The following is a 27,308-nucleotide window of genomic DNA, read 5'->3' as shown; positions in this document are numbered from 1 at the left end:
CGTCTGAGAGGTTGTCTGGTATGCCCTCACCCGTCTGAGAGGTTGTCTGGTATGCCCTCACCCGTCTGAGAGGTTGTCTGGTATGCCCTCACCCGTCTGAGAGGTTGTCTGGTATGCCCTCACCCGTCTGAGAGGTTGTCTGGTATGACCTCACCCGTCTAAGAGGTTGTCTGGTATGCCCTCACCCGTCTAAGAGGTTGTCTGGTATGCCCTCACCCGTCTGAGAGGTTGTCTGGTATGCCCTCACCCGTCTGAGAGGTTGTCTGGTATGCCCTCACCCGTCTGAGCGGTTGTCTGGTATGACCTCACCCGTCTAAGAGGTTGTCTGGTATGCCCTCACCCGTCTAAGAGGTTGTCTGGTATGCCCTCACCCGTCTAAGAGGTTGTCTGGTATGCCCTCACCCGTCTGAGCGGTTGTCTGGTATGCCCTCACCCGCCTGAGCGGTTGTCTGGTATGCCCTCACCCGTCTGAGAGGTTGTCTGGTATGCCCTCACCCGTCTAAGAGGTTGTCTGGTATGCCCTCACCCGTCTAAGAGGTTGTCTGTTATGCCCTCACCCGTCTGAGCGGTTGTCTGGTATGCCCTCACCCGTCTGAGCGGTCGGCTGTGAATACCGTCACCCGCTATATACTTATAACTGATTTGTCAGGTACTGCCCACTATAGTGCTGTCCGGTTAGAACATGATGTTGAGGCCCATCACTGTACTCTTGATAGTCACCACACACACACACACACACACAGACACACACACACACACACACACACACACACACACACACACACACACACACACACACACACACACACACACACACACACACACACACACACACACACACACACACACACACACACACACACAGCTGTTTCCATTTGAAGATGATTTTGGTCATCTGAATGACTTGGAACCTTATTGTTGTGGTTATTTCAATGCACGCACAACGTTCAGACACTCCTGTTACTGTCAACAATAAAAAGTCATCAGAAACATGATGTCTTCTCCATTCAGACGACGATAACACTCTGACCTGAGTGGGCGGGTGCATTTCCAAGCGCTCTGATTGGTTGGGAACGGCAGGGCTATGATGGGTGAGGGATAACTAAGGTAACAAGAGAAACTGAAGGGACTGTAAGGGGGAGTTAGGTAGAGAGGAGAGGAGCAAGACGGCTTTTTTTACAGTTTGACTCCGTTCCATTTATTCCAGTCCATCCTCCTATAGCTCCTCCCATCAGCCTCCTCTGGCCCTTATAAATATCAAGATTTATATGATTTATCTTTGGTGTAAAAGGTGTACAGTCAACAAGTGCAGAGCCCAGAGGTTAACACACGATAAAAACATGCACTAACCACTGTCTCAAAGGAATCAAATCTCTATTACGTGGTTGAAGCGTGCTTCTGAACAATCAGTTACTAGCATTGGGTTAGTAACTGAAAGGTTGCTGGATTCAATCCCTGAGCTGACAAAGTAAAAATCTGTCGCTCTGAACAAGACAGGTATCCCACTGTTCCCCGGTAGGCCATCATTGTAAGTAAGAATTTGTTCTTAATAACTGACTTGCCTTGTTAAATAAATCAAATGAAGAACAGGAATGTGTCTGCAAGAGAGCTGGTGGTAGCTCTGTCCTGTGTGACCCAGTAGGCCCACCCCTGGTAAATACAGGCTTGGATGTTCAAAAATACATGTTCTCCATGTTCAAAAATACCCATTGCTGGGTTCTTATATGAGGAGTTAGTTAATATAGCTACTGTAGGGTTGCAGTCCCTCAGGACTCTCTCGTTTGGTTCTTGTTAGCAGTTTTCTTCATTTGATTCCATAGAAAGTCTGTCCTATTATTCCATCGAATTGTACCCACATTTCATCTGCAGTGCATACATAACTCTCTGAAAGTACTTCACCCAACACAACACAACATGCATAGACATGTATTTGTTTATTTATATTTAACCTTTATTTAACAAGGCAAGTCAGTTAAGAACAAATTCTTATTTACAATGACGGCCTACCCCGGCAAAACCCTAACCCAGATGACGCTGGGCTAATTGTGTGCCGCCCTATGGGACTCTCAATCACAGCCGGTTGTGATACAGGCTGGAATCGAACCAGGGTCCGTAGTAACGCCTCTAGCACTAAGATGCAGTGCCTTAGACTGCTGCGCCACCGTGTAAATGCACCATGTTCAATAGAATACATAATTCCCTTTGGCGTTGTTGAAGCCTTTCAGTCAGTGTTGAGCATTCTGGAAAAGATATCCAAACTGGGTTCGGTAGGATCACTGATGTGGAAGATATCCAAACTGGGTTCGGTAGGATCACTGATGTGGAAGATATCCAAACTGGGTTCGGTAGGATCACTGATGTGGAAGATATCCAAACTGGGTTCGGTAGGATCACTGATGTGGAAGATATCCAAACTGGGTTCGGTAGGATCACTGATGTGGAAGATATCCAAACTGGGTTCGGTAGGATCACTGATGTGGAAGATATCCAAACTGGGTTCGGTAGGATCACTGATGTGGAAGATATCCAAATAGGATCATTGATGTGGAAGATATCCAAACTGGGTTCGGTAGGATCACTGATGTGGAAAATATCCAAACTCGGTTCGATAGGATCACTGATGTGGAAGATATCCAAACTGGGTTCGGTAGGATCACTGATGTGGAAGATATCCAAACTGGGTTCGGTAGGATCACTGATGTGGAAGATATCCAAACTGGGTTCGGTAGGATCACTGATGTGGAAAATATCCAAACTGGGTTGTAGGATCACTGATGTGGAAAATATCCAAACTGGGTTCGGTAGGACCACTGATGTGGAAGATATCCAAACTGGGTTCGGTAGGATCACTGATGTGGAAGATATCCAAACTGGGTTCGGTAGGATCACTGATGTGGAAGATATCCAAACTGGGTTTGGTAGGATCACTGATGTGGAAGATATCCAAACTGGGTTCGGTAGGATCACTGATGTGGAAGATATCCAAACTGGGTTCGATAGGATCACTGATGTGGAAGATATCCAAACTGGGTTCGGTAGGATCACTGATGTGGAAGATATCCAAACTGGGTTTGGTAGGATCACTGATGTGGAAGATATCCAAACTGGGTTCGGTAGGATCACTGATGTGGAAGATATCCAAACTGGGTTCGGTAGGATCACTGATGTGGAAGATATCCAAACTGGGTTCGGTAGGATCACTGATGTGGAAGATATCCAAACTGGGTTCGGTAGGATCACTGATGTGGAAGATATCCAAACTGGGTTCGGTAGGATCATTGATGTGGAAGATATCCAAACTGGGTTCGGTAGGATCACTGATGTGGAAAATATCCAAACTCGGTTCGATAGGATCACTGATGTGGAAGATATCCAAACTGGGTTCGGTAGGATCACTGATGTGGAAGATATCCAAACTGGGTTCGGTAGGATCACTGATGTGGAAGATATCCAAACTGGGTTCGGTAGGATCACTGATGTGGAAAATATCCAAACTGGGTTCGGTAGGATCACTGATGTGGAAAATATCCAAACTGGGTTCGGTAGGATCACTGATGTGGAAAATATCCAAACTGGGTTCGGTAGGATCACTGATGTGGAAAATATCCAAACTGGGTTCGGTAGGACCACTGATGTGGAAGATATCCAAACTGGGTTCGGTAGGATCACTGATGTGGAAGATATCCAAACTGGGTTCGGTAGGATCACTGATGTGGAAGATTTGATGTAATTAAGTAGCTAAGGACTGCCATCTACTGGGCATTGAATAAAATTGTTCCATCGAAATTATTTGCTTTTTGTGCCAACACTGACCACTGCGTGGCGATAATTTAACATGTCAGTGTGAGTATTGTGGAAAATCACTGCAAACTGCACAGTCATCCAGGTCACACCACAATATCTCATAGACTATGGTGGACAAGCATGATTTAAATATTTCACTGTAGTACAGAATATTTCACTGTAATACATGCAATAAAACCAATAAAATCCTATGTGAAGCTGTGTGTGTGTGTGTGTGTGTGTGTGTGTGTAAGGCATAGGAGGAGCCTTTATGGGAAAGCACAGTAAATTACTTCAATTTGAGTCAGAGAGAGAGAGAGAGAGAGAGAGAGAGAGAGAGAGAGAGAGAGAGAGAGAGAGAGAGAGAGAGAGAGAGAGAGAGAGAGAGAGAGAGAGAGAGAGAGAGAGAGAGAGACTTTTATTGTTTATTATCTAGTTCACTTGCTTTGGCAAAGTTAACATATGTCACCCATGCAAATAAAGCCTTTAAATTGAATTGAAAGTGAATTCTGAGAGAGAGAGAGAAAGATGTGGCTAGAGTTTTCTCTGGATAAAAGGCGGTGTGACAGGTCTTAAAAAGGAGAGGGCGGTGCATTCATTACCAAGCCGACACTGGGGTGGATACGCCACAGTGTGGATGGCCAGAGACCCCACTCCTTCCTGTCTGACTCCGACATGCCTTATTGTCTGAGCTCTGTCATCACCACACATTGTAGAATAATAGTGAAGACATCAAAACTATGAAAAACACATATGGAATCATGTAGTAACTAAAAAACTGTTAAACAAATCAAAATATATGTTATATTTGAGATTCTTCAAAGTAGCCACCCTTTGCCTTGATGAAGGTTTGCACACGCTTGGCATTCTCTCAACCAGCTTCATGAGGTAGTTACCTGGAATGCATTTCAATTAACAGGTGGGCCTTGTTAAAAGTTAATTGTGGAATTTCTTTCTTTCTTAATGCATTTGAGCAAATCACTTGTGTTGTGACCAGGTAGGGGAGGTATACAGAAGACAGCCCTATTTGGTAAAAGACCACGTCCATATTATGGCAAGAACAGCTCAAATCAGCAAAGATTGACAGTCCATCATTACTTTAAGACATGAAGGTCAGTCAATCCAGAACATTTAAAGAACTTTGAAAGTTTCTTCAAGTTCAGATGTAAAAACCATCAAGTGCTATGATGAAACTGGCTCTCATGAGGACCACCACAGGAAAGGAAGACCCAGAGTTACTACTGCTGCAGAGGATAAGTTCATTAGAGTTACCAGCCTCAGAAATTGCAGCCCAAATAAATGCCTCACAGAGTTCAAGTAACAACATCAACTGTTCATAGGAGACTGAGTGAATCAGGCCTTCATGGTTGAATTGCTGCAAAGAAACCACTACTAAAGGACACCAATAAGAAGAAAAGACTTGCTTGGGACAAGAAACACGAGCAATGGACATTAGACTGGTGGAAATCTGTTGTGATGAGTTGGACCGCAGAGTGAAGGAAAAGCAGCCAACAAGTGCTCAGCATATGTGGGAACTCCTTCAAGACTGTTAGAAAAGCATTCCAGGTGAATCTGGTTGAGAGAATACCAAGAGCGTGCAAAGTTGTCATCAAGGCAAAGGGTGGCTACTTTGAAGAATCTAAAACATAGAATATATTTTGATTTGTTTAACACTTTTTTGGTCACTACATGATTCCATGTGTTTTTCATAGATTTGATGTCTTCACTGTTATTCTACAATGTAGAAAATTGTCCAAATAAAGAAAAACCCTTGAATGAGTAGGTGTGTGTAAACTTTTGACTGGTACTGTATATTGGGCAGCAGCCTCTAAAGCTACTCAGTAGGAGTGTCTAAACTTTTGACTGGTACTGTATACAGGGCAGTAGCCTCTAAAGCTACTCAGTAGGAGTGTCTACACTTTTGACTGGTACTGTATATAGGGCAGCAGTCTCTAAAGCTATTCAGTAGGAGTGTCTAAACTTTTGACTGGTACTGTATACAGGGCAGTAGCCTCTAAAGCTACTCAGTAGGAGGGCTGATCTAGCATCCATTTGGTCTTTTAGATCATAATGAATAAGATTATATGGACCTGATCCCAGATCAGCACTCCTACTCTGAGATGCTTTATTCATAATAATAATATTGATTGTCTTAACTCGGTCTTCACCCCAAAGCTTCTCTGTCCTAAACCAAAACCACTGATTCAGGATCAGAACACCTCATCCCTGGTCCTGTGTGGCTCAGTTGGTAGAACATGGACCTTGCAACATTGAGACTGTAGGTTTGACTTCTGGTGGCACCCATATGTAAAATATATGCACGCATGAGTTTAGGCCTACCAGAATTCTACGTGCAGAGAAAATGTGTGCTTCGGGAATTGCATAGTCTATACCAGGGATCATCAACTAGATTCAGTTGCAGGGCGATTTTTTTTCTTGGGTGGGGGGCCGGAACATAATTACAAATAATTAGTCATCTGCAAATTGACCGCAAGAAGCCCAAACAGATGTTTGCCTAAAACAATCATTTCAAACCTGGCTTACATTTGTATACCATCACGTATCTATTATGCGTGGGAATACTTGTGAACAGATTTCTTAAAATAAAATCACTTGAAGCTTGATTTCCTGGTGTTTTTACAGTTTTTATGTAAAAGTTTTTTGTTGTTGTTCAGAACACTTTCTGTCTATATTTGGCCCCCATTCTGCTCGTGGGCCGCCAGTTGGGGAACCCTGCTCTGTACGCTGTATCCAGCAGTATCTGTGGAATTTCTGAAGGACCGCGCAGGCGCACTAGGGAGATCGCCTTTGAGTCCAGTGCGGCAGGAAAAGCCAGAGGAGACGTCGTGGAGATTGAGGGTTAGGAGAGCAAAACAGTTATAAAGGAAAAAAAGGACAATTGCTTCCGTTTACTGAACACCATCCTCAAAATATGAATTTAGCTATGCCTGTAAATAGAAGTCGGGTAAATGGGCGAGCAGTTTCGTAGATAGCCTCCAGTAGACTAACGTTTCGTCTATGCTTGCTTGGCAAACTGAAGATAATGTCAGGGAATGGCTGAAAATCCCTAAACTCGTCTACTGCAGTTGCCTGGCTGGAATTCTCTTCTCGTACTGAAAATATCGGACACATGGAAATAAAAACGGTTAGCTTGTAACCGTGGGAAGCATCCACAACACATCTGGGTGTGAGGAATTCCAGTCGGTCTTCGGTTCGGAAACGCATTCGAAGTTTGAACGTAAAGAGACTTTGCTGCATTGAATTCCTTTTCACGGGATGTCATCTGCCGCCGACAGAATTCCACGAGTTAACTGACCATCTGCCTCTCTGTAACGGAGGCCGAGCGAGCCAGGCGTAAAGATGGGTGATGCGGCACATACCAAGGGGTTGAGACGAACCTTTATCGTCCCCTCGATCAAGGCGTTTGATCACTATGATTTCACAAGGGCTAAAATATCCTGTAGCTTCACATGGCTTGTGGCCAAAGCCTTTGGCTCAGGTAGGTGGCGCCTTTTGTTGTATTCTCAATATTGGTGTGGAAATGTGTAACATTTTATGCAAAATGTTGACAAATTGTGTCAGGGTGCACATCATCATAAGAGGGCCAATCATGATTGGTAACCGCGATATTTCTGAGGGGCCTATAGAGCATCTATGATCTGTGTTAAGAATTTGTTATTCGGCTCCAAGGTCCTTGATGAAACATCATCTAGACTTCACCACGCGCGAATGCGACCATGAAACACGCTAATTAGTCATTTTATTAGTCACATCTGGGCGCTCTAATTGACGTTGTGTCTGAGGGGAAGCACACGTGTGGGATGACTAACTGTTGCTCATGGGCGTTGGGCGTTGTTTACCTACCCTCTGGCACCTGCATGGATGTCTGTGACATTCGATTGATTAGCTATTGCAGCTGGTTCCTGGTGTTCACAGCAATGGCCCCATGCCCTACAGGTTGTTGGACCATCTGAACAGTATTAGAAAGAGCATTCCATGTGATTTGACCATTGACAATGACACACTTTGTTTACATACTCATCTCATATGTATATACTGTACTCAATACCATCTACTGCATCTTGCCTATGCTGCTCTGTACCATCACTCATTCATATATCTTTATGTACATATTCTTTATCCCCTTACACTTGTGTGTACAAGGTAGTAGTTTTGGAATTGTTAGTTAGATTACTCATTAATTATTACTGCATTGTCGGAACTAGAAGCACAAGCATTTCGCTACACTCGCATTAACATCTGCTAACCATGTGTATGTGACAAATAAAATTTGATTTGAGTTGTCACTTCACTGGGTGAAGAGGCAGCACTTAAGCTATATTAAAGGCTTTCGATGGGGCCTCCAGTGTGGCTGGGGAAAGCCTTGGTCTGCAGACTGTAGCCAGAGCAGCCCTAACTGGCTCATTGGCTCTGGGGTTGGTTGGAGGGGGACTGACTCCAGCTCTTTAATTCATGTTTTTAACTGGGCTACACACTAACTACAATCGACTAAGGCAGCTGAACATGACTAGAAAGCTCCTCTTATAGTTTCCAGCATGATGTTTGTAAACTAAGCTTTTCTCAAGTGTATAAATTGGTGGAAAACCCTCACTAGAAGCGCATGGCGTTAACTGCAGGCCTCACCTCATGACTTATTCCTAGAGAATTGCATGCTCATAGCATAGCAGGACTGGGCAGATTTGATTTCTTCCTGTCCCTCCCGGTGACACATATTACTGCTCCCTTCCTGCACCAATACAGAGAACTGGCCCAATTCATCAGTACAGTCTACACACACAGCTATGTTTGGCCTAGTTACTATGGCTGTGACAGTAGTTTGACCCACAAAATGCTGAACATGTGCATGTATGTGTAACCGATGTGAAATGGCTAGCTAGTTAGTGGGGTGCGCGCTAATAGCGTTTCAATCGGTGACGTCACTCGCTCTGAGAAGTTGTCCCCCTTGCAGAGGATTTTGTGGAGCGATGGGTACCCATGCTTTGTGGGTGTTAGTTGTTGATGTGTGCAGAGGGTCCCTGGTTCGAGGAGAGGGACGGAAGCCATACTGTTACATACGTACACTTACACAAAGTGCTGACAATGTGCGTGTAATAAATCCAAATCAAATCCAAATCAAATGTTATTTGTCACATACACATGGTTAGCAATATTAGTGCGAGTGTAGCGAAATGCTTGTGCTTCTAGTTCCGACAATGCAGTAATAACCAACAAGTAATCTAGCTAACAATTCCAAAACTACTCCCTTATAGACACAAGTGTAAGGGGATAAAGAATATGTACATAAGATATATGAATGAGTGATGGTACAGAGCGGCATAGGCAAGATACAGTAGATGGTATTGAGTGCAGTATATACATATGAGATGAGTATGTAAACAAAGTGGCATAGTTCAAAGTGGCTAGTGATACATGTATTACATAAAGATGCAGTAGATGATATAGAGTACAGTATATACGTATACATATGAGATGAATAATGTAGGGTATGTAAACATTATATTAGGTAGCATTGTTTAAAGTGGCTAGTGATATATTTTACATCATTTCCCATCAATTCCCATTATTAAAGTGGCTGGAGTTGAGTCAGTGTGTTGGCAGCAGCCACTCAATGTTAGTGGTGGCTGTTTAACAGTCTGATGGCCTTGAGATAGAAGCTGTTTTTCAGTCTCTCGGTCCCAGCTTTGATGCACCTGTACTGACCTCGCCTTCTGGATGATAGCGGGGTGAACAGGCAGTGGCTCGGGTGGTTGTTGTCCTTGATGATCTTTATGGCCTTCCTGTGACATCGGGTGGTGTAGGTGTCCTGGAGGGCAGGTAGTTTGCCCCCGGTGATGCGTTGTGCAGACCTCACTACCCTCTGGAGAGCCTTACGGTTGTGGGCGGAGCAGTTGCCGTATCAGGCGGTGATACAGCCCGACAGGATGCTCTCGATTGTGCATCTGTAGAAGTTTGTGAGTGCTTTTAGTGACAAGCCGAATTTCTTCAGCCTCCTGAGGTTGAAGAGGCGCTGCTGCGCCTTCTTCACGATGCTGTCTGTGTGGGTGGACCAATTCAGTTTGTCTGTGATGTGTACGCCGAGGAACTTAAAACTTACTACCCTCTCCACTACTGTTCCATCGATGTGGATAGGGGGATGTTCCCTCTGCTGTTTCCTGAAGTCCACAATCATCTCCTTAGTTTTGTTGACGTTGAGTGTGAGGTTATTTTCCTGACACCACACTCCGAGGGCCCTCACCTCCTCCCTGTAGGCCGTCTCGTCGTTGTTGGTAATCAAGCCTACCACTGTTGTCGTCCGCAAACTTGATGATTGAGTTGGAGGCGTGCGTGGCCACGCAGTCGTGGGTGAACAGGGAGTACAGGAGAGGGCTCAGAACGCACCCTTGTGGGGCCCCAGTGTTGAGGATCAGCGGGGTGGAGATGTTGTTGCCTACCCTCACCACCTGGGGGCGGCCCGTCAGGAAGTCCAGTACCCAGTTGCACAGGGCGGGGTCGAGACCCAGGGTCTCGAGCTTGATGACGAGCTTGGAGGGCACTATGGTGTTAAATGCCGAGCTGTAGTCGATGAACAGAATTCTCACATAGGTATTCCTCTTGTCCAGATGGGTTAGGGCAGTGTGCAGTGTGGTTGAGATTGCATCGTCTGTGGACCTATTTGGGCGGTAAGCAAATTGGAGTGGGTCTAGGGTGTCAGGTAGGGTGGAGGTGATATGGTCCTTGACTAGTCTCTCAAAGCACTACACTTACACAAAATGCTGACAATGTGCATGTAGTACACTTACACAAAATGTTTTCCTCTTATGACTGATTCCAGAGGCATCTGTGGTTGTTGCTCTCCTGTGTGGCACTGGATCATTGACGAGGTGACTGACTGCTCTGTGTGTGTGTGTGTGTGTGTGTGTGTGTGTGTGCTTGCATGCACAAATGCTTTGCGAGCAGCTGTTCTAGAATGTGCTCTATACAGACAGCCCACTCCTGTCTCTGTAACATCTGTGGTGTTGGCATTTTGGAGACCCAGTCGGTGACAACATTTGTCTCCATTACATCACAACACAGGGGCCTGCCGGTGGGATCCTTGGGATGTCCCTACCCTGAACGTTAACCAACATTAGTCTCATCTTGTGTGTACTTATTAGCCACAATCAATGTGAGTGACAACAGCTCGGATCGTTTCTTTGGTCTGACTACATGGATGTTCGTACTGCATTGGAGAATAAGTAGTCTGACGTTAGTTTACACAGTGAGCAGCTGAACAAAAATGTTGCCTTTTGAAAACCACAGCTAAAATACATCTAGTTATTTCTCAACATTGTAGTCCAGTGCTTTGAATCAGACATTGTGAATTGCCGCTATAAGCTACAAGTTTCTAAGAATGCAATAACTGCATAGTAACAGAAAATTAATGTTGCTGACAGCTGTACATGTTTTAATGTTCCCTCGCTGTACTGTGCTCCAATTGGACGACTTCCTATGGTCGGCATAGTAAGGGTGGATATTCCAGGTCCCGTGTTTGGACTTCCTGTAATGCTCAACAGTTCTGCTCAACAGTTCTCCTGAACAGCTTCTACCCTCGAGCTATAAGACTGCTCAACAGTTCTTCAAACAGCTTCTACCCTCGAGCTATAAGACTGCTCAACAGTTCTTCAAATAGCTTCTACCCTCGACCTATAAGACTGCTCAACAGTTCTCCTGAACAGCTTCTACCCTCAAGCTATAAGACTGCTCAACAGTTCTTCAAACAGCTTCTACCCTCGAGCTATAAGACTGCTCAACAGTTCTCCTGAACAGCTTCTACCCTCGAGCTATAAGACTGCTCAACAGTTCTCCTGAACAGCTTCTACCCTGCGAGCTATAAGACTGCTCAACAGTTCTCCTGAACAGCTTCTACCCTCGAGCTATAAGACTGCTCAACAGTTCTCCTGAACAGCTTCTACCCTTCGAGCTATAAGACTGCTCAACAGTTCTCCTGAACAGCTTCTACCCTCGAGCTATAAGACTGCTCAACAGTTCTCCTGAACAGCTTCTACCCTTCGAGCTATAAGACTGCTCAACAGTTCTCCTGAACAGCTTCTACCCTCGAGCTATAAGACTGCTCAACAGTTCTTCAAACAGCTTCTACCCTCGAGCTATAAGACTGCTCAACAGTTCTTCAAACAGCTTCTACCCTTCGAGCTATAAGACTGCTCAACAGTTCTCCTGAACAGCTTCTACCCTCGAGCTATAAGACTGCTCAACAGTTCTTCAAACAGCTTCTACCCTCGAGCTATAAGACTGCTCAACAGTTCTCCTGAACAGCTTCTACCCTCGAGCTATAAGACTGCTCAACAGTTCTTCAAACAGCTTCTACCCTCGAGCTATAAGACTGCTCAACAGTTCTCCTGAACAGCTTCTACCCTCGAGCTATAAGACTGCTCAACAGTTCTCCTGAACAGCTTCTACCCTCGAGCTATAAGACTGCTCAACAGTTCTTCAAATAGCTACCCAGACTATTTCCATTTCCATTTTTTCTTCAAATTCTTGCACTGGCTCTGTGCACACTCACTGGACTCTATCCACACACAACACACACACACACACACACACTCACTGGACTCTATCCACACACTCTATCCACACACACACACACACACACACTCACTGGACTCTATCCACACACACACACACACACACACACACACACTCACTGGACTCTATCCACACACACACACTCACTGGACTCTACCCACACACACACACACACACACACACACACTCACCGGACTCTACCCACACACTCACTGGACTCTACCCACACACACACACACACTGGACTCTACCCACACACACACACACACACACACACACACACTCACTGGACTCTACCCACACACACACACACTCACTGAACTCTACCCACACACACACATGCTATACTGGCACTCCAACATACATGCACACTACATGTGCTCACACACACCAAACACACAAACACATGCATATTGACGCCACACACACACAAATTCACATATAGACACACTTTCTCAATCTTCACATACGCTGCTGCTACTCTGTTTATTACCTATCCTTATTGCCTAGTCACTTCTACCTACATGTACATGTTACCTCAACTACCTCGTAACCCTGCACATTGACTTGATACCGGTACTCCTTGGATACAGCCTCGTTATTGTTATTTTATTGTGTTACTATTTCCCTTTTTGCAAATTTGTCTTACTTTTTATCTCTGCGTTGTTGGGAAAGGGCTTGTAAGTAAGCATTTCACGGTAAAGTCTAGACCCGTTGTATTCTGTGCATGTGACAAATAAAATTAGATTTGATTTGAGGTCATAGGAGCTTTTGTCCATCCTCTCAGGGTTATGAGGTGGTTTTAAATTGGGGACAGACAGTTGTTGTTGTGACTAGATGCTGAAGTGGCTAGGTCTGGCTGTTGAGTGGTAAATGCCTGTTGTCTGAAATAGCCCCCTTCATCTCTCTGGGTGGGAACACAGTAACGATTAGGTTTGCTTCTGACCTCCCCCTCTGAAGAATGAGTATTACTAAGTGGATGTATAGATGTAGGAACTTCATTTGAGCCAGTTTGCTCCTGCAGGAAATTCGATCCTGCAGCGACAGGACATTTGAAATATTATGTGGATTATTAATGGACATTTTTTGTAGGGGTTGATACATCTATTTTTGTTAGGGCAAATCAAGTCTGACATTTTAATGTGAGAATTAGAAACTTTAGAAGCCTTTTTATCCTTGAATATACTACAAGTTGTAGGAAAATTCAGCAATAAAATAGTGATCAAATTCAGATCCTACATCTGTTGGGGTGAAGAGTCCTCACTTAGCCATGTAGCCTCCTACACCTCTGTATGAATTAATCAAAGGATACTTCTTACCAGTCTATGGGCTACTATTGACCATTCTATTGACCATTCTGTTGACCATTCTATTGACCATTCTATTGACCATTCTATTGACCATTCTGTTGACCATACTGTTGACCATACTATTGACCATTCTATTGACCATACTATTGACCATTTATATAGGTCGTTATCAATAAAACATCACAATATCAATCAATCAAATTGATTTATAAAGCCCTTTTAAGGTGCAGAGCATTTGATTTGGCTGCTTGGGGGCAAGGAGACCCGCAGCTCCACTAAAACTATTTGGTTGTAATATCATCACCTCTTGAAGAGCCTAGTCAGAACTACACATTTCAGATTATTCCATGAAAAACAGTTGCACACATTGAGCTCTATCATCAGAGATCTAGACATACAGCAAGGAACTGCATGCTTTTCATGATCAGTAAAGCTCAATGGATCACCTCAATTCAGATACGTCAGGGTAGCCTCATATCTCTCCATATTGGCCACCATTAATTGGATATTTGAGTGATATAAAATAAAGTGAACTATACCTGACAGGTATGAGTAGTTTAGGTTATTTCCCATCCTTTGTGGGGTCTGCCTGTCATGCAGCAGAAGGGCACATTTGCCAATATATCATTACTGTTGGCTGATAATGTATTTTATTTATTTATTTTTTTACCCCGTTTTCTACCCAATTTCGTGGTATCCAATTGTTTAGTAGCTACTATCTTGTCTCATCGCTACAACTCCCGTACGGGCTTGGGAGAGACGAAGGTTGAAAGTCATGCGTCCTCCGATACACAACCCAACCAAGCCCCACTGCTTCTTAACACAGCGCGCATCCAACCCGGAAGCCAGCCGCACCAATATGTCGGAGGAAACACTGTGCACCTGGCAACCTTGGTTAGCGCGCACTGCGCCCGGCCCGCCACAGGAGTCGCTGGTGCGCGATGAGACAAGGATATCCCCACCGGCCAAACCTTCCCTAACCCGGAGAGAAATAATCCTATAATTCCTATAATAACTACAACCTAAAACTCCTTACCTGGGAATATTGAAGACTCATGTTAAAAGGAACCACCAGCTCTCATATGTTCTCATGTTCTGAGCAAGGAACTGAAACGTTAGCTTTCTTACATGTGACATATTGCACTTTTACTTTCTTCTCCAACACTTTGTTTTTGCATTATTTAAACCAAATTGAACATGTTTCATTATTTATTTGAGGCTAAATTGATTTGATTGATGTATTATATTAAGTTAAAATAAGTGTTCATTCAGTATTGTTGTAATTGTCATTATTACAAATAAATAAATTGGCCAATTAATCGGTATCTGCTTTTTTTTTGGGTCCTCCAGTAATCGGTATCGGTATCGGCGTTGAAAAATCATAATTGGTCGACCTCTAATAAATAAATAAATATATATATATATATATAATGCGTAGGTGTATCCAAACTTTTGATTGGTACTCTATACAGTGGGGCAAAAAAGTATTTAGTCAGCCACCAATTTTGCAAGTTCTCCCACTTAAAAAGATAAGAGAGGCCTGTAATTTTCATCATAGGTACACTTCAACTATGACAGACAAAATGAGAAAAAATATCCAGAAAATCACATAGTAGGATTTTTTCTGAATTTATTTGCAAATTATGGTGGAAAATAAGTATTTGGTCAATAACAAAAGTTTATCTCAATACTTTGTTACATACCCTTTGTTGGCAATGACAGAGGTCAAACGTTTTCTGTAAGTCTTCACAAGGTTTTCACACACTGTTGCTGGTATTTTGGCCCATTCCTCCATGCAGATCTCCTCTAGAGCAGTGATGTTTTGGGGCTGTTGCTGGGCAACACGGACTTTCAACTCCCTCCAAAGATTTTCTATGGGGTTGAGATCTGGAGACTGGCTAGGCCAATCCAGGACCTTGAAATGCTTCTTATGAAGCCACTCCTTCGTTGCCCAGGCGGTGTGTTTGGGATCATTGTCATGCTGAAAGACCCAGCCACCTTTCAATAAAATGCTAATGAATTACTTAAAAATCATACAATGTGATTTTCTGGATTTTTGTGTTAGATTCCGTCTCTCACAGTTGAAGTGTACCTATGATCAAAATTACAGACCTCTACATGCTTTGTAAGTAGGAAAACCTGCAAAATCGGCAGTGTATCAAATACTTGTTCTCCCCACTGTATACTTCACAAGTGACAGGCTAATATTGATACAGACTATTCTCCATTTAATCTTGTTTTTACACATACTAAATAATATATGCTTGACATTTGTTTTGATTTAGAATGGACCATTACCATGCACCGGTCTTGAAACGGAGGCAGGGAAAAATCCATGTCATCTATGCACTTAAATAGCGAATGAGGGACACTTTTCCCCATGGTTTATTTTCATGCCAGCCAGGTAGGCTATACTCCGGTTGTAAAGAGAAGCAATGTGCTTAATATTAGGAAAGTTGAGAAATAAATATCAAATCAAATCAAATTTTATTTGTCACATACACATGGTTAGCAGATGTTAATGCGAGTGTAGCGAAATGCTTGTGCTTCTAGTTCCGACAATGCAGTAATAACGAACAAGTAATCTAACCAACAATTCCAAAAAAACTACTGTCTTATACACAGTGTAAGGGGATAAGGAATATGTACATAAGGATATATGAATGAGTGATGGTACAGAGCAGCATAGGCAAGATACAGTAGATGATATCGAGTACAGTATATACATATGAGATGAGTATGTAAACCAAGTGGCATAGTTAAAGTGGCTAGTGATACGTGTGTTACATAAGGATGCAGTCGATGATATAGAGTACAGTATCTACGTATGCATATGAGATGAATAATGTAGGGTAAGTAACATTATATAAGGTAGCATTGTTTAAAGTGGCTAGTGATATATTTCCCATCAATTCCCATTATTAAAGTGGCTGGAGTAGAGTCAGTGTCATTGACAGTGTGTTGGCAGTAGCCACTCAATGTTAGTGGTGGCTGTTTAACAGTCTGGTGGCCTTGAGATAGAAGCTGTTTTTCAGTCTCTCGGTCCCAGCTTTGATGCACCTGTACTGACCTCGCCTTCTGGATGACAGCGGGGTGAACAGGCAGTGGCTCGGGTGGTTGATGTCCTTGATGATCTTTATGGCCTTCCTGTAGCATCGGGTGGTGTAGGTGTCCTGGAGGGCAGGTAGTTTGCCCCCGGTGATGCGTTGTGCAGACCTCACTACCCTCTGAGAGCCTTACGGTTGAGGGCGGTGCAGTTGCCATACCAGGCGGTGATACAGCCCGCCAGGATGCTCTCGATTGTGCATCTGTAGAAGTTTGTGAGTGCTTTTGGTGACAAGCCGAATTTCTTCAGCCTCCTGAGGTTGAAGAGGCGCTGCTGCGCCTTCCTCACGATGCTGTCTGTGTGAGTGGACCAATTCAGTTTGTCTGTGATGTGTATGCCGAGGAACTTAAAACTTGCTACCCTCTCCACTACTGTTCCATCGATGTGGATGGGGGTGTTCCCTCTGCTGTTTCCTGAAGTCCACAATCATCTCCTTAGTTTTGTTGACGTTGAGTGTGAGGTTATTTTCCTGACACCACACTCCGAGGGCCCTCACCTCCTCCCTGTAGGCCGTCTCGTCGTTGTTGGTAATCAAGCCTACCACTGTTGTGTCGTCCGCAAACTTGATGATTGAGTTGGAGGCGTGCATGGCCACGCAGTCGTGGGTGAACAGGGAGTACAGGAGAGGGCTCAGAACGCACCCTTGTGGGGCCCCAGTGTTGAGGATCAGCGGGGAGGAGATGTTGTTGCCTACCCTCACCACCTGGGGGCGGCCCGTCAGGAAGTCCAGAACCCAGTTGCACAGGGCGGGGTCGAGACCCAGGGTCTCGAGCTTGATGACGAGCTTGGAGGGTACTATGGTGTTGAATGCCGAGCTGTAGTCGATGAACAGCATTCTCACATAGGTATTCCTCTTGTCCAGATGGGTTAGGGCAGTGTGCAGTGTGGTTGAGATTGCATCGTCTGTGGACCTATTTGGGCGGTAAGCAAATTGGAGTGGGTCAAGGGTGTCAGGTAGGGTGGAGGTGATATGGTCCTTGACTAGTCTCTCAAAGCACTTCATGATGACGGATGTGAGTGCTACGGGGCGGTAGTCGTTTAGCTCAGTTACCTTAGCTTTCTTGGGAACAGGAACAATGGTGGCCCTCTTGAAGCATGTGGGAACAGCAGACTGGTATAGGGATTGATTGAATATGTCCGTAAACACACCGGCCAGCTGGTCTGCGCATGCTCTGAGGGCGCGGCTGGGGATGCCGTCTGGGCCTGCAGCCTTGCGAGGGTTAACACGTTTAAATGTCTTACTCACTTCGGCTGCAGTGAAGGAGAGACCGCATGTTTTCGTTGCAGGCCGTGTCAGTGGCACTGTATTGTCCTCAAAGCGGGCAAAAAAGTTATTTAGTCTGCCTGGGAGCAAGACATCCTGGTCCGTGACTGGGCTGGGTTTCTTCCTGTAGTCCGTGATTGACTGTAGACCCTGCCACATGCCTCTTGTGTCTGAGCCGTTGAATTGAGATTCTACTTTGTCTCTGTACTGGCGCTTAGCTTGTTTGATAGCCTTGCGGAGGGAATAGCTGCACTGTTTGTATTCAGTCATGTTACCAGACACCTTGCCCTGATTAAAAGCAGTGGTTCGTGCCTTCAGTTTCACACGAATGCTGCCATCAATCCAAGGTTTCTGGTTAGGGAATGTTTTAATCGTTGCTATGGGAACGACATCTTCAACGCACGTTCTAATGAACTCGCACACCGTATCAGCGTATTCGTCAATGTTGTTGTCTGACGCAATACGAAACATCTCCCAGTCCACGTGATGGAAGCAGTCTTGGAGTGTGGAGTCAGCTTGGTCGGACCAGCGTTGGACAGACCTCAGCGTGGGAGCTTCTTGTTTTAGTTTCTGTCTGTAGGCAGGGATCAACAAAATGGAGTCGTGGTCAGCTTTTCCGAAAGGGGGCGGGGCAGGGCCTTATATGCGTCGCGGAAGTTAGAGTAACAATGATCCAGGGTCTTTCCACCCCTGGTTGCGCAATCGATATGCTGATAAAATTTAGGGAGTCTTGTTTTCAGATTAGCCTTGTTAAAATCCCCAGCTACAATGAATGCAGCCTCCGGATAAATCGTTTCCAGTTTGCAGAGAGTTAAATAAAGTTCGTTCAGAGCCATCGATGTGTCTGCTTGGGGGGGATATATACGGCTGTGATTATAATCGAAGAGAATTCTCTTGGTAGATAATGCGGTCTACATTTGATTGTGAGGAATTCTAAATCAGGTGAACAGAAGGATTTGAGTTCCTGTATGTTTCTGTCATCACACCATGTCACGTTAGTCATAAGGCATACGCCCCCGCCCCTCTTCTTACCAGAAAGATGTTCGTTTCTGTCCGCGCGATGCATGGAGAAACCCTGCTGGCTGCACCGCTTCGGATAGCGTCTCTCCGGTTAGCCATGTTTCCGTGAAGCAGAGAACGCTGCAGTCTCTGATGTCCCTCTGGAATGCTACCCTTGCTCGGATTTCATCAACCTTGTTGTCAAGAGACTGGACATTGGCGAGAAGAATGCTAGGGAGTGGTGCACGACGTGCCCGTCTCCGGAGTCTGACCAGAAGACCGCTTCGTTTCCCTCTTTTTCTGAGTCGTTTTTTTGGGTCGCTGCATATAATCCACTCCGTTACACTGGTTGTAAGGCAGAACACAGGATCCGCATCGCGAAAAACATATTCTTGGTCGTACTGATGGTGAGTTGACGCTGATCTTATATTCAGTAGTTCTTCTCGGCTGTATGTAATGAAACCTAAGATGACCTGGGGTACTAGTGTAAGAAATAACACGTAAAAAAAACAAAAAACTGCATAGTTTCCTAGGAACGCGAAGCGAGGCGGCCATAGTAAGTAGAGGTCGACCGATTATGATTTTGCAACACCGATACCGATTATTGGAGGACTAAAAAAAGCTGATACCGATTAAATGGCCAATTTGTGTGTGTGTGTGTGTGTGTGTGTGTGTGTGTAATAATGACAATCACAACAATACTGAATGAACAATGAAAACTTTAATTTGAACTTAATATAATACATAAATAAAAATCTATTTAGTCTCAAATAAATAATGAAACATTCAATTTGGTTTGGTTTAAATAATGCAAAAACACAGTGTTGGAGAAGAAAGTAAAAGTGCAATATTGCAGCCACAGGTCCTTTTGATGCTGCACTCACGTAACAGGTGGTCAGCCTGCCACACAGTCTCCTCGTGAATTGCAATGTAATCGACCATAATCAGCATCCAAAAAGGCCAATAACTGATTGTTATGAAAACTTGAAATCGTCCCTGATTAATCGGCTAACCTCTAATAGTATGCCTATAGAAAGCTGAAGGGATCCTCTTTTTTTTTGTTTTCTCACGCAATTGCATAGCCTATAGAAATGTTGAGCAAACTGAGCTCATGGGCTCTCATGAAGTGTTTGATTCGATTTTTGATTACATTTGCATTGATATCAGAGTGATTAGAGGGACAATAGAGTGCTGAGTACCAGGCAGTTAGCAAGTTTGGTAGGCTACTAATGACCATCAGCAGCATCAGAGCTTGGAGAAGCCTAATTACCTTGACTAAACGGTCACGTGGAATTTGACTGCCTTCATGACTCGTGACTGCCGGTGTGGTGGTCATACGGTCACCGCAACAGACCTAAACATACACACTCACCTGAACGCATGCATGCACAAACTCTGCTCTAAGTTAGGGCTCCATGGACAGTTTTCTCAGCGTTGTCTCCTGAAAGGACAAAAACAAGTCTAATGACAGGTTTCCACTAGCAACCACTGACACGGTCACCGCAACAGACCTAAACACACACAGGCACACACACACTCAAACTCACATGCACAAACACACACACACAGGCCAGGAACACCGTCCTTGCCCCATACGCGCCCTTTCAACCCAACTGCCCCTCCGACTCAAAAACACTCACAGGACCCCCTGACTCATCATGTGAGAGAAGAGTAGAAAGTGGTGTAGTCTCTGAGGGCAGACTGCAGTACAGTATGTTGACATTGTTGAAGAGTAAATCCCATTTAAATCAACAGGATTAAGGCACGTACACACCTCAGAGACTGTATAAGTGGCCCAGGGCTTGGGCCTGTCCTACACACCTCACAGAGACTGTATAAGTGGCCCAAGGCTTGGGCCTGTCCTACACACCTCACAGAGACTGTTTAAGTGGCCCAGGGCTTGGGCCTGTCCTACACACCTCACAGAGACTGTATAAGTGGCCCAGGGCTTGGGCCTGTCCTACACACCTCACAGAGACGGTCTAAGTGGCCCAGGGCTTGGGCCTGTCCTACACACCTCACAGAGACTGTCTAAGTGGCCCAGGGCTTGGGCCTGTCCTACACACCATCAAGTGGCCCACACTCCATCAAGAGACACAGTCCTAGAGGAGCTGACTGTATTGTCAGTTATTGTGTGACCAAACTAACCTGTTCCTCTCTCCATCTACAGACACAGTCCCAGAGGAGCTGTCAGTTTTGTAGCCCACACTCAAAAAGGGTTCTTCAAAGGGTTCTCCTATGGGGACAGCCAAGGAACCCTTTTAGGTTTTAGATAGCTACAAAAAAGGTGCTATCCTCACACTAAACCCTCCTCTCCCTCCCTAGATGCACTCCCAGAGGAGCTGGGGTCTTATTATGTTCATCGTATCCCCAAACTAACCCATCCCTTCCTCTCTCCCTCCAAAGATGCGGTCCCTGAGGAGCTTTCTGACCCCTTCTACAGGGACCAGTACAGCCAGGAGCACCTGAAGCCCCCCGTGGCGTCCCTACTGCTGTCTGCAGAGCTCTACTGCCGGGCGGGTAGTCTCATCCTCCGCAGCGATGCCGTCAAACCCCTGCTGGGACACAACACCGTCATCCAGGCCCTGGCACAGAAGGGACTGTACGTCACAGACCAGGACCGACTGGTCACCGAGAGGGACCTGACCAGCACTCCTATACGCATGGTGAGGATGGAGAGCTGTCTGTCATGCACACACACCTTCTCTTTCTTTCATCCCCCTTTAATCTCTATTCCTTCTCTCTCTCTTTCACTCACACACTCATCCTCAATCTCTTTGTGTGTGTGCTCTAAGGTAAGGTTTGATGATAAGTTGGTTATTTGAATCAGCTGGGTAGTGCTTAGTGTTGTAACGGACCGTAGTTGATCTGTGATCCGTATGGATCACCCCCCACGGTTCGGCACACATGTGAACCGCAGATCAATTGCAAAGTTTAACCATCATAGTGTGAAACACAGTTTTACTGCCACGGTTACTTTTTAAAGTGATAATTCTCTAAATCTCGATGCAGAGCTGCAGTGAAAAGATAAAGACAAGACAGATGCTGTGTTTTACTCTGAAGCCTGAAGGTTGATTTGATGATTTTTTTTTTAAAGCAGTTGTGTGTTCTGTTCACGTGAACGGGGCCTGTTGAATCCCAACGAATCAATCCTGGATGCTCGCGTTGCAAAAAGCACAGAAGAAAAACAGAGCTGAAGAACTGGAAAAGCCTCCCACTTCATTGAAGTCTCATGTATGGGAGCATTTAGGCTTCCCTGTCAAATATGATGTCGGAAGCAGGGTGGTGGACAACACCACTACGGTGGGTTGGCATTGTGTCACAAGAAAGCCGTATGATCATGATGGAAATACATGGAGCGTCATCAACCTGGTGTGTCAGTGACGGAAGCCAACTCAGCCAGACAACTTCTCACCGCGACATTTAAGCAGCCCTTTGCTGCAGAATCAGACCGGACTAAAGCCATCACCAAATCTATTGGGATGTTTATCGCTGCAGGCATGAGGCCATACTCTGTTGTGGAAAATAAAGGGTTTAAGAATATGGTGAAAGTGCTTGAGTCACGCTACGAAATCCCCTGGTGCACCCACTTCAGTATGGAGATTGTGGCAGGTCTTTATGAACAGGAACATATCAAAATTGTCGATGAATTATCCAAGGCATCCTCTGTTGCCCTCACCACAGACGGCTGGATCTCCAGGGTAACGGAAAGCTACGTGACTGTGACTGTTCACTACACCACAGAGGAGCGGACCTCCAGGGTAACGGAAAGCTACATGACTGTGACTGTTCACTACACCACAGAGGAGCGGACCTCCAGGGTAACAGAAAGCTACGTGACTGACTGCTCACTACACCACAGAGGAGTGGACCTCCAGGGTAACAGAAAGCTACATGACTGTTCACTACACCACAGAGGAGTGGACCTCCAGGGTAACAGAAAGCTACATGACTGACTGTTCACTACACCACAGAGGAGTGGACCTCCAGGGTAACGGAAAGCTACGTGACTGTTCACTACACCACAGAGGAGTGGACCTCCAGGGTAACAGAAAGCTACATGAATGTTCACTACACCACAGAGAAGTGGACCTACCGGGTAACAGAAAGCTACATGAATGTTCACTACACCACAGAGGAGTGGACCTCCAGGGTAACAGAAAGCTACATGAATGTTCACTACACCACAGAGGAGTGGACCTCCAGGGTAACAGAAAGCTACATGAATGTTCACTACACCACAGAGGAGTGGACCTCCAGGGTAACAGAAAGCTACGTGACTGACTGCTCACTACACCACAGAGGAGCGGACCTCCAGCGTAACAGAAAGCTACTTGACTGTTCACTACACCACAGAGGAGTGGACCTCTAGGGTAACAGAAAGCTACATGACTGACTGCTCACTACACCACAGAGGAGTGGACCTCCAGGGTAACAGAAAGCTATGTGACTGTGACTGTTCACTACACCACAGAGAAGTGGACCTACCGGGTAACAGAAAGCTACATGAATGTTCACTACACCACAGAGGAGTGGACCTCCAGGTTAACAGAAAGCTACATGACTGTTCACTACACCACAGAGGAGTGGACCTCCAGGGTAACAGAAAGCTACATGAATGTTCACTACACCACAGAGGAGTGGACCTCCAGGGTAACAGAAAGCTACATGAATGTTCACTACACCACAGAGGAGTGGACCTCCAGGGTAACAGAAAGCTACATGACTGTTCACTACACCACAGAGGAGTGGACCTCCAGGGTAACAGAAAGCTACATGACTGACTGCTCACTACACCACAGAGGAGTGGACCTCCAGGGTAACAGAAAGCTACATGACTGACTGCTCACTACACCACAGAGGAGTGGACCTCCAGGGTAACAGAAAGCTACATGACTGACTGCTCACTATACCACAGAGGAGTGGACCTCCAGGGTAACAGAAAGCTATGTGACTGTGACTGTTCACTACACCACAGAGGAGTGGACCTCCAGGGTAACAGAAAGCTACATGACTGACTGCTCACTACACCACAGAGGAGTGGACCTCCAGGGTAACAGAAAGCTACATGACTGACTGCTCACTATACCACAGAGGAGTGGACCTCCAGGGTAACAGAAAGCTACATGACTGTGACTGTTCACTACACCACAGAGGAGTGGACCTCCAGGGTAACAGAAAGCTACATGACTGTGACTGCTCACTACACCACAGAGGAGTGGACCTCCAGGGTAACAGAAAGCTACGTGACTGTTCACTACACCACAGAGGAGTGGACCTCCAGGGTAACGGAAAGCTACATGACTGACTGCTCACTATACCACAGAGGAGCGGACCTCCAGGGTAACAGAAAGCTACGTGACTGTGACTGCTCACTACACCACAGAGGAGTGGACCTCCAGGGTCGAGACATTGCACATGTGATCAATTTAGCATCTCAAAGGGGAATCTCAGTGAACCAGATGGATCTCAGGTAACCAGATGGATCTCAGGTAACCAGATGGATCTCAGGTAACCAGATGGACCGCCTCCTTGGGAGGATCAGGAAGGTGGTTTCCTTTTTCCACCGAAGCACCACAGCCGCTCATGTGCTTAAGACCAAGCAGGAAATGTTCCAGCTACCGACCCACAAGTTCATACACCATGTCACAACAAGATGGAACTCCACTTATGACATGTTGGAACTCTATCTTGAGCAGCAGGCAGCTGTATCCTCTGCACTGACAGACAAGACCCTGAAAAACATAAAGACGTCGTCACCTTGTCTGATGATGACGTGAAAGTGGCAGAGGAGGTCTTCCAGGTGCTCAAACCCCTGAAAATGGTTACAACCCTACTGACCACTGAATCTGTACCTTCTGTGTCCATGATCCTACCTCTGAAAACAAGGATTCTACAATCCATGGCCCCAAGTGAGGAAGACAGCACCATCACTAGAGTGGTCAAGGCTGCCATTAGAGAGGACCTGAAGCCCAGACTGCCTTCATAGATCTACTGCACTGGATCCAAGGTTCAAGTCCCTGTCTCACCTAGACCCTCACCTAGACCCTCACCTAGACCCTCACCTACACCCTGCCCTACACCAGAGGACATACAGTGATCTCACCACTGAGACTGTGGCCACTGAAGAGGTAAAAAAAAATAGAGAGTGAATTACTTAATAATAAATATACTGCAGTCTAATCTTAGTCTATGCTATTGCTATTAGAATCATCCATTTTTGATTTGGAATAATGGCTTTTATTAAATGTTATTGCCACGATTTATAGTTCTATGAAAATAGATAATTTGTTAGTTTAATAGATCACATCATTCTTTCTGCAGGGTCAAGCCACAGAGCCGACAGGAGCAGACTCAGAGGCATCTCCTCCACAAAATAATTTGGCCATGAAGGAGCTTTTTTTTTGGGGGGGGGTCCTTTATGAGCAAGGACACAGGCAAGACGTTTACCAACACCATCAAAGAGGAGGTGGCATCCTACAAGGCAGCAGGCGTCGTTCCACTGGATGGTGATCCACTGGCATGGTGATCCACTGGCATGGTGATCCACTGGCATGGTGATCCACTGGATGGTGATCCACTGGCATGGTGATCCACTGGATGGTGATCCACTGGATGGTGATCCACTGGCATGGTGATCCACTGGCATGGTGATCCACTGGCATGGTGATCCACTGGATGGTGATCCACTGGCGTGGTGATCCACTGGCGTGGTGATCCACTGGCGTGGTGATCCACTGGCATGGTGATCCACTGGCATGGTGATCTACTGGCATGGTGGAAAAGCAACGAGAGGTCTCCCCTCTCCCCAGACAATGTAGACATCCTCATCTTTTTGATAAGCTCAGGTCTGCTTTGCTTTCTTTATTTTGTTTGATGATGTGGACACAGGCTATTTTTTAATTCACTATTGTTCAAAGGAAGAAGGTATCATACCTCATATTAATTTAACAATTGAGTATTGAATATTTTATATTAAGATTTGATTTAAAGTGTTAAAAGTGTTTGATTTTAAGTGTTCTTTAACTAATAAATGGAAAGCAAAGTTATATTCGTCTTCCTTTTTTTTGCTCATCCGAATAATGATCCGATCCGTGACTCAAAACGTGATCCGAACCGTGAGTTTTGTGATCCATTGCACCACTAGTAGTGCTAGGTCGAAAACCCAGACCCCCTGGGGTCCCCAGGACAGAGTTGGGGAAACCCTGCTCTAAGGTAGGGCTCTGTGGACCGTTTTCTCAGCGTTGTCTCCTGAAAGAACAAAAACAAGTCTAATGACAGGTTTCCACTAACAACCACTGACAGACAGGCAGACAGACAGACAGGCAGACAGGCAGGCAGGCAGATAGACAGGCAGACAGACAGACAGGCAGACAGGCAGGCAGGCAGACAGACAGGCAGACAGACAGGCAGGCAGACAGACAGACAGGCAGACAGACAGACAGACAGACACAGGCAGAAAGACAGACAGACAGGCAGGCAGGCAGACAGACAGGCAGACAGACAGACAGACAGGCAGAAAGACAGACACAGGCAGACAGACAGACAGACAGGCAGAAAGACAGACACAGGCAGAAAGACAGACAGACAGACAGACAGGCAGGCAGACAGACACAGGCAGACAGACAGACACAGACAGACACAGACAGACAGACAGACAGACAGGCAGTACTGTTAGGTCACACAGTACAAGGTAAAAATGCCTTTCTTATGAAAAAGCAGAATATTGTTTTTATGTGTGTAATGGAACAGAGAGTCATGATCATGAGCTACTCCTCACTATAACAAGCAGAAAGCTTCCAGTTATTTAGTCTGCCCCAATTAGTAAAACCTCAAGCCTTTGGTCACAAACTGAGGTTTTAAGCAGTCCTTTTAAATCTACAATCCTTTTCAGTTGATCTTCTATTGAAGAATGTATAGTAGCTTGATATGAGGTATTTCATGAGCTTTTAAAACAGTTAGACTTGATATCATTACAGAGATATTTATTCTAATCTGATACTGTGTGTTTGAGAACCATGAGTTTAAATCCAGCCACGATCTCATGCATAGTTAGACTGTAGATACAGTGCCTTCAGAAAGTATTCAAACCCCTTCACTTTCTACACATTTTGTTACGTTACAGCCTTATTCTACATTGGATAAAATTGAAAAATGTCCTCATCAATCTACAAACAATACCCCATAACGACAAACGACAGTAATAACGACAGTAATATCTTATTTACATAAGTCTTCAGACTCTTTGCTATGAGACTCTAAA

At 45.2% G+C, this 27,308-nt stretch overlaps 1 protein-coding gene across 1 annotated transcript in view; it reads left to right on the top strand.

Annotated features, from left to right (window-relative positions):
- The first annotated feature begins 6,559 nt into the window (after positions 1–6,559).
- LOC112260867 (calmodulin-regulated spectrin-associated protein 2) overlaps positions 6,560–27,308 on the top strand; it is an 87,503-nt gene continuing 66,754 nt past the window's right edge. The window contains 2 exon segments of the mRNA XM_042329009.1: positions 6,560–7,282; positions 21,452–21,711. Of these exon segments, the coding sequence (XP_042184943.1) occupies positions 7,144–7,282; positions 21,452–21,711 (399 nt within the window). The 5' untranslated portion in view covers positions 6,560–7,143.

This window comes from Oncorhynchus tshawytscha, linkage group LG10 (assembly GCF_018296145.1).
Source record: "Oncorhynchus tshawytscha isolate Ot180627B linkage group LG10, Otsh_v2.0, whole genome shotgun sequence".
Lineage (NCBI taxonomy): Eukaryota > Metazoa > Chordata > Actinopteri > Salmoniformes > Salmonidae > Oncorhynchus > Oncorhynchus tshawytscha.
Note: the sequence above shows the minus strand (reverse complement) of the source record. Positions and strands in the feature narration are given on the sequence as shown.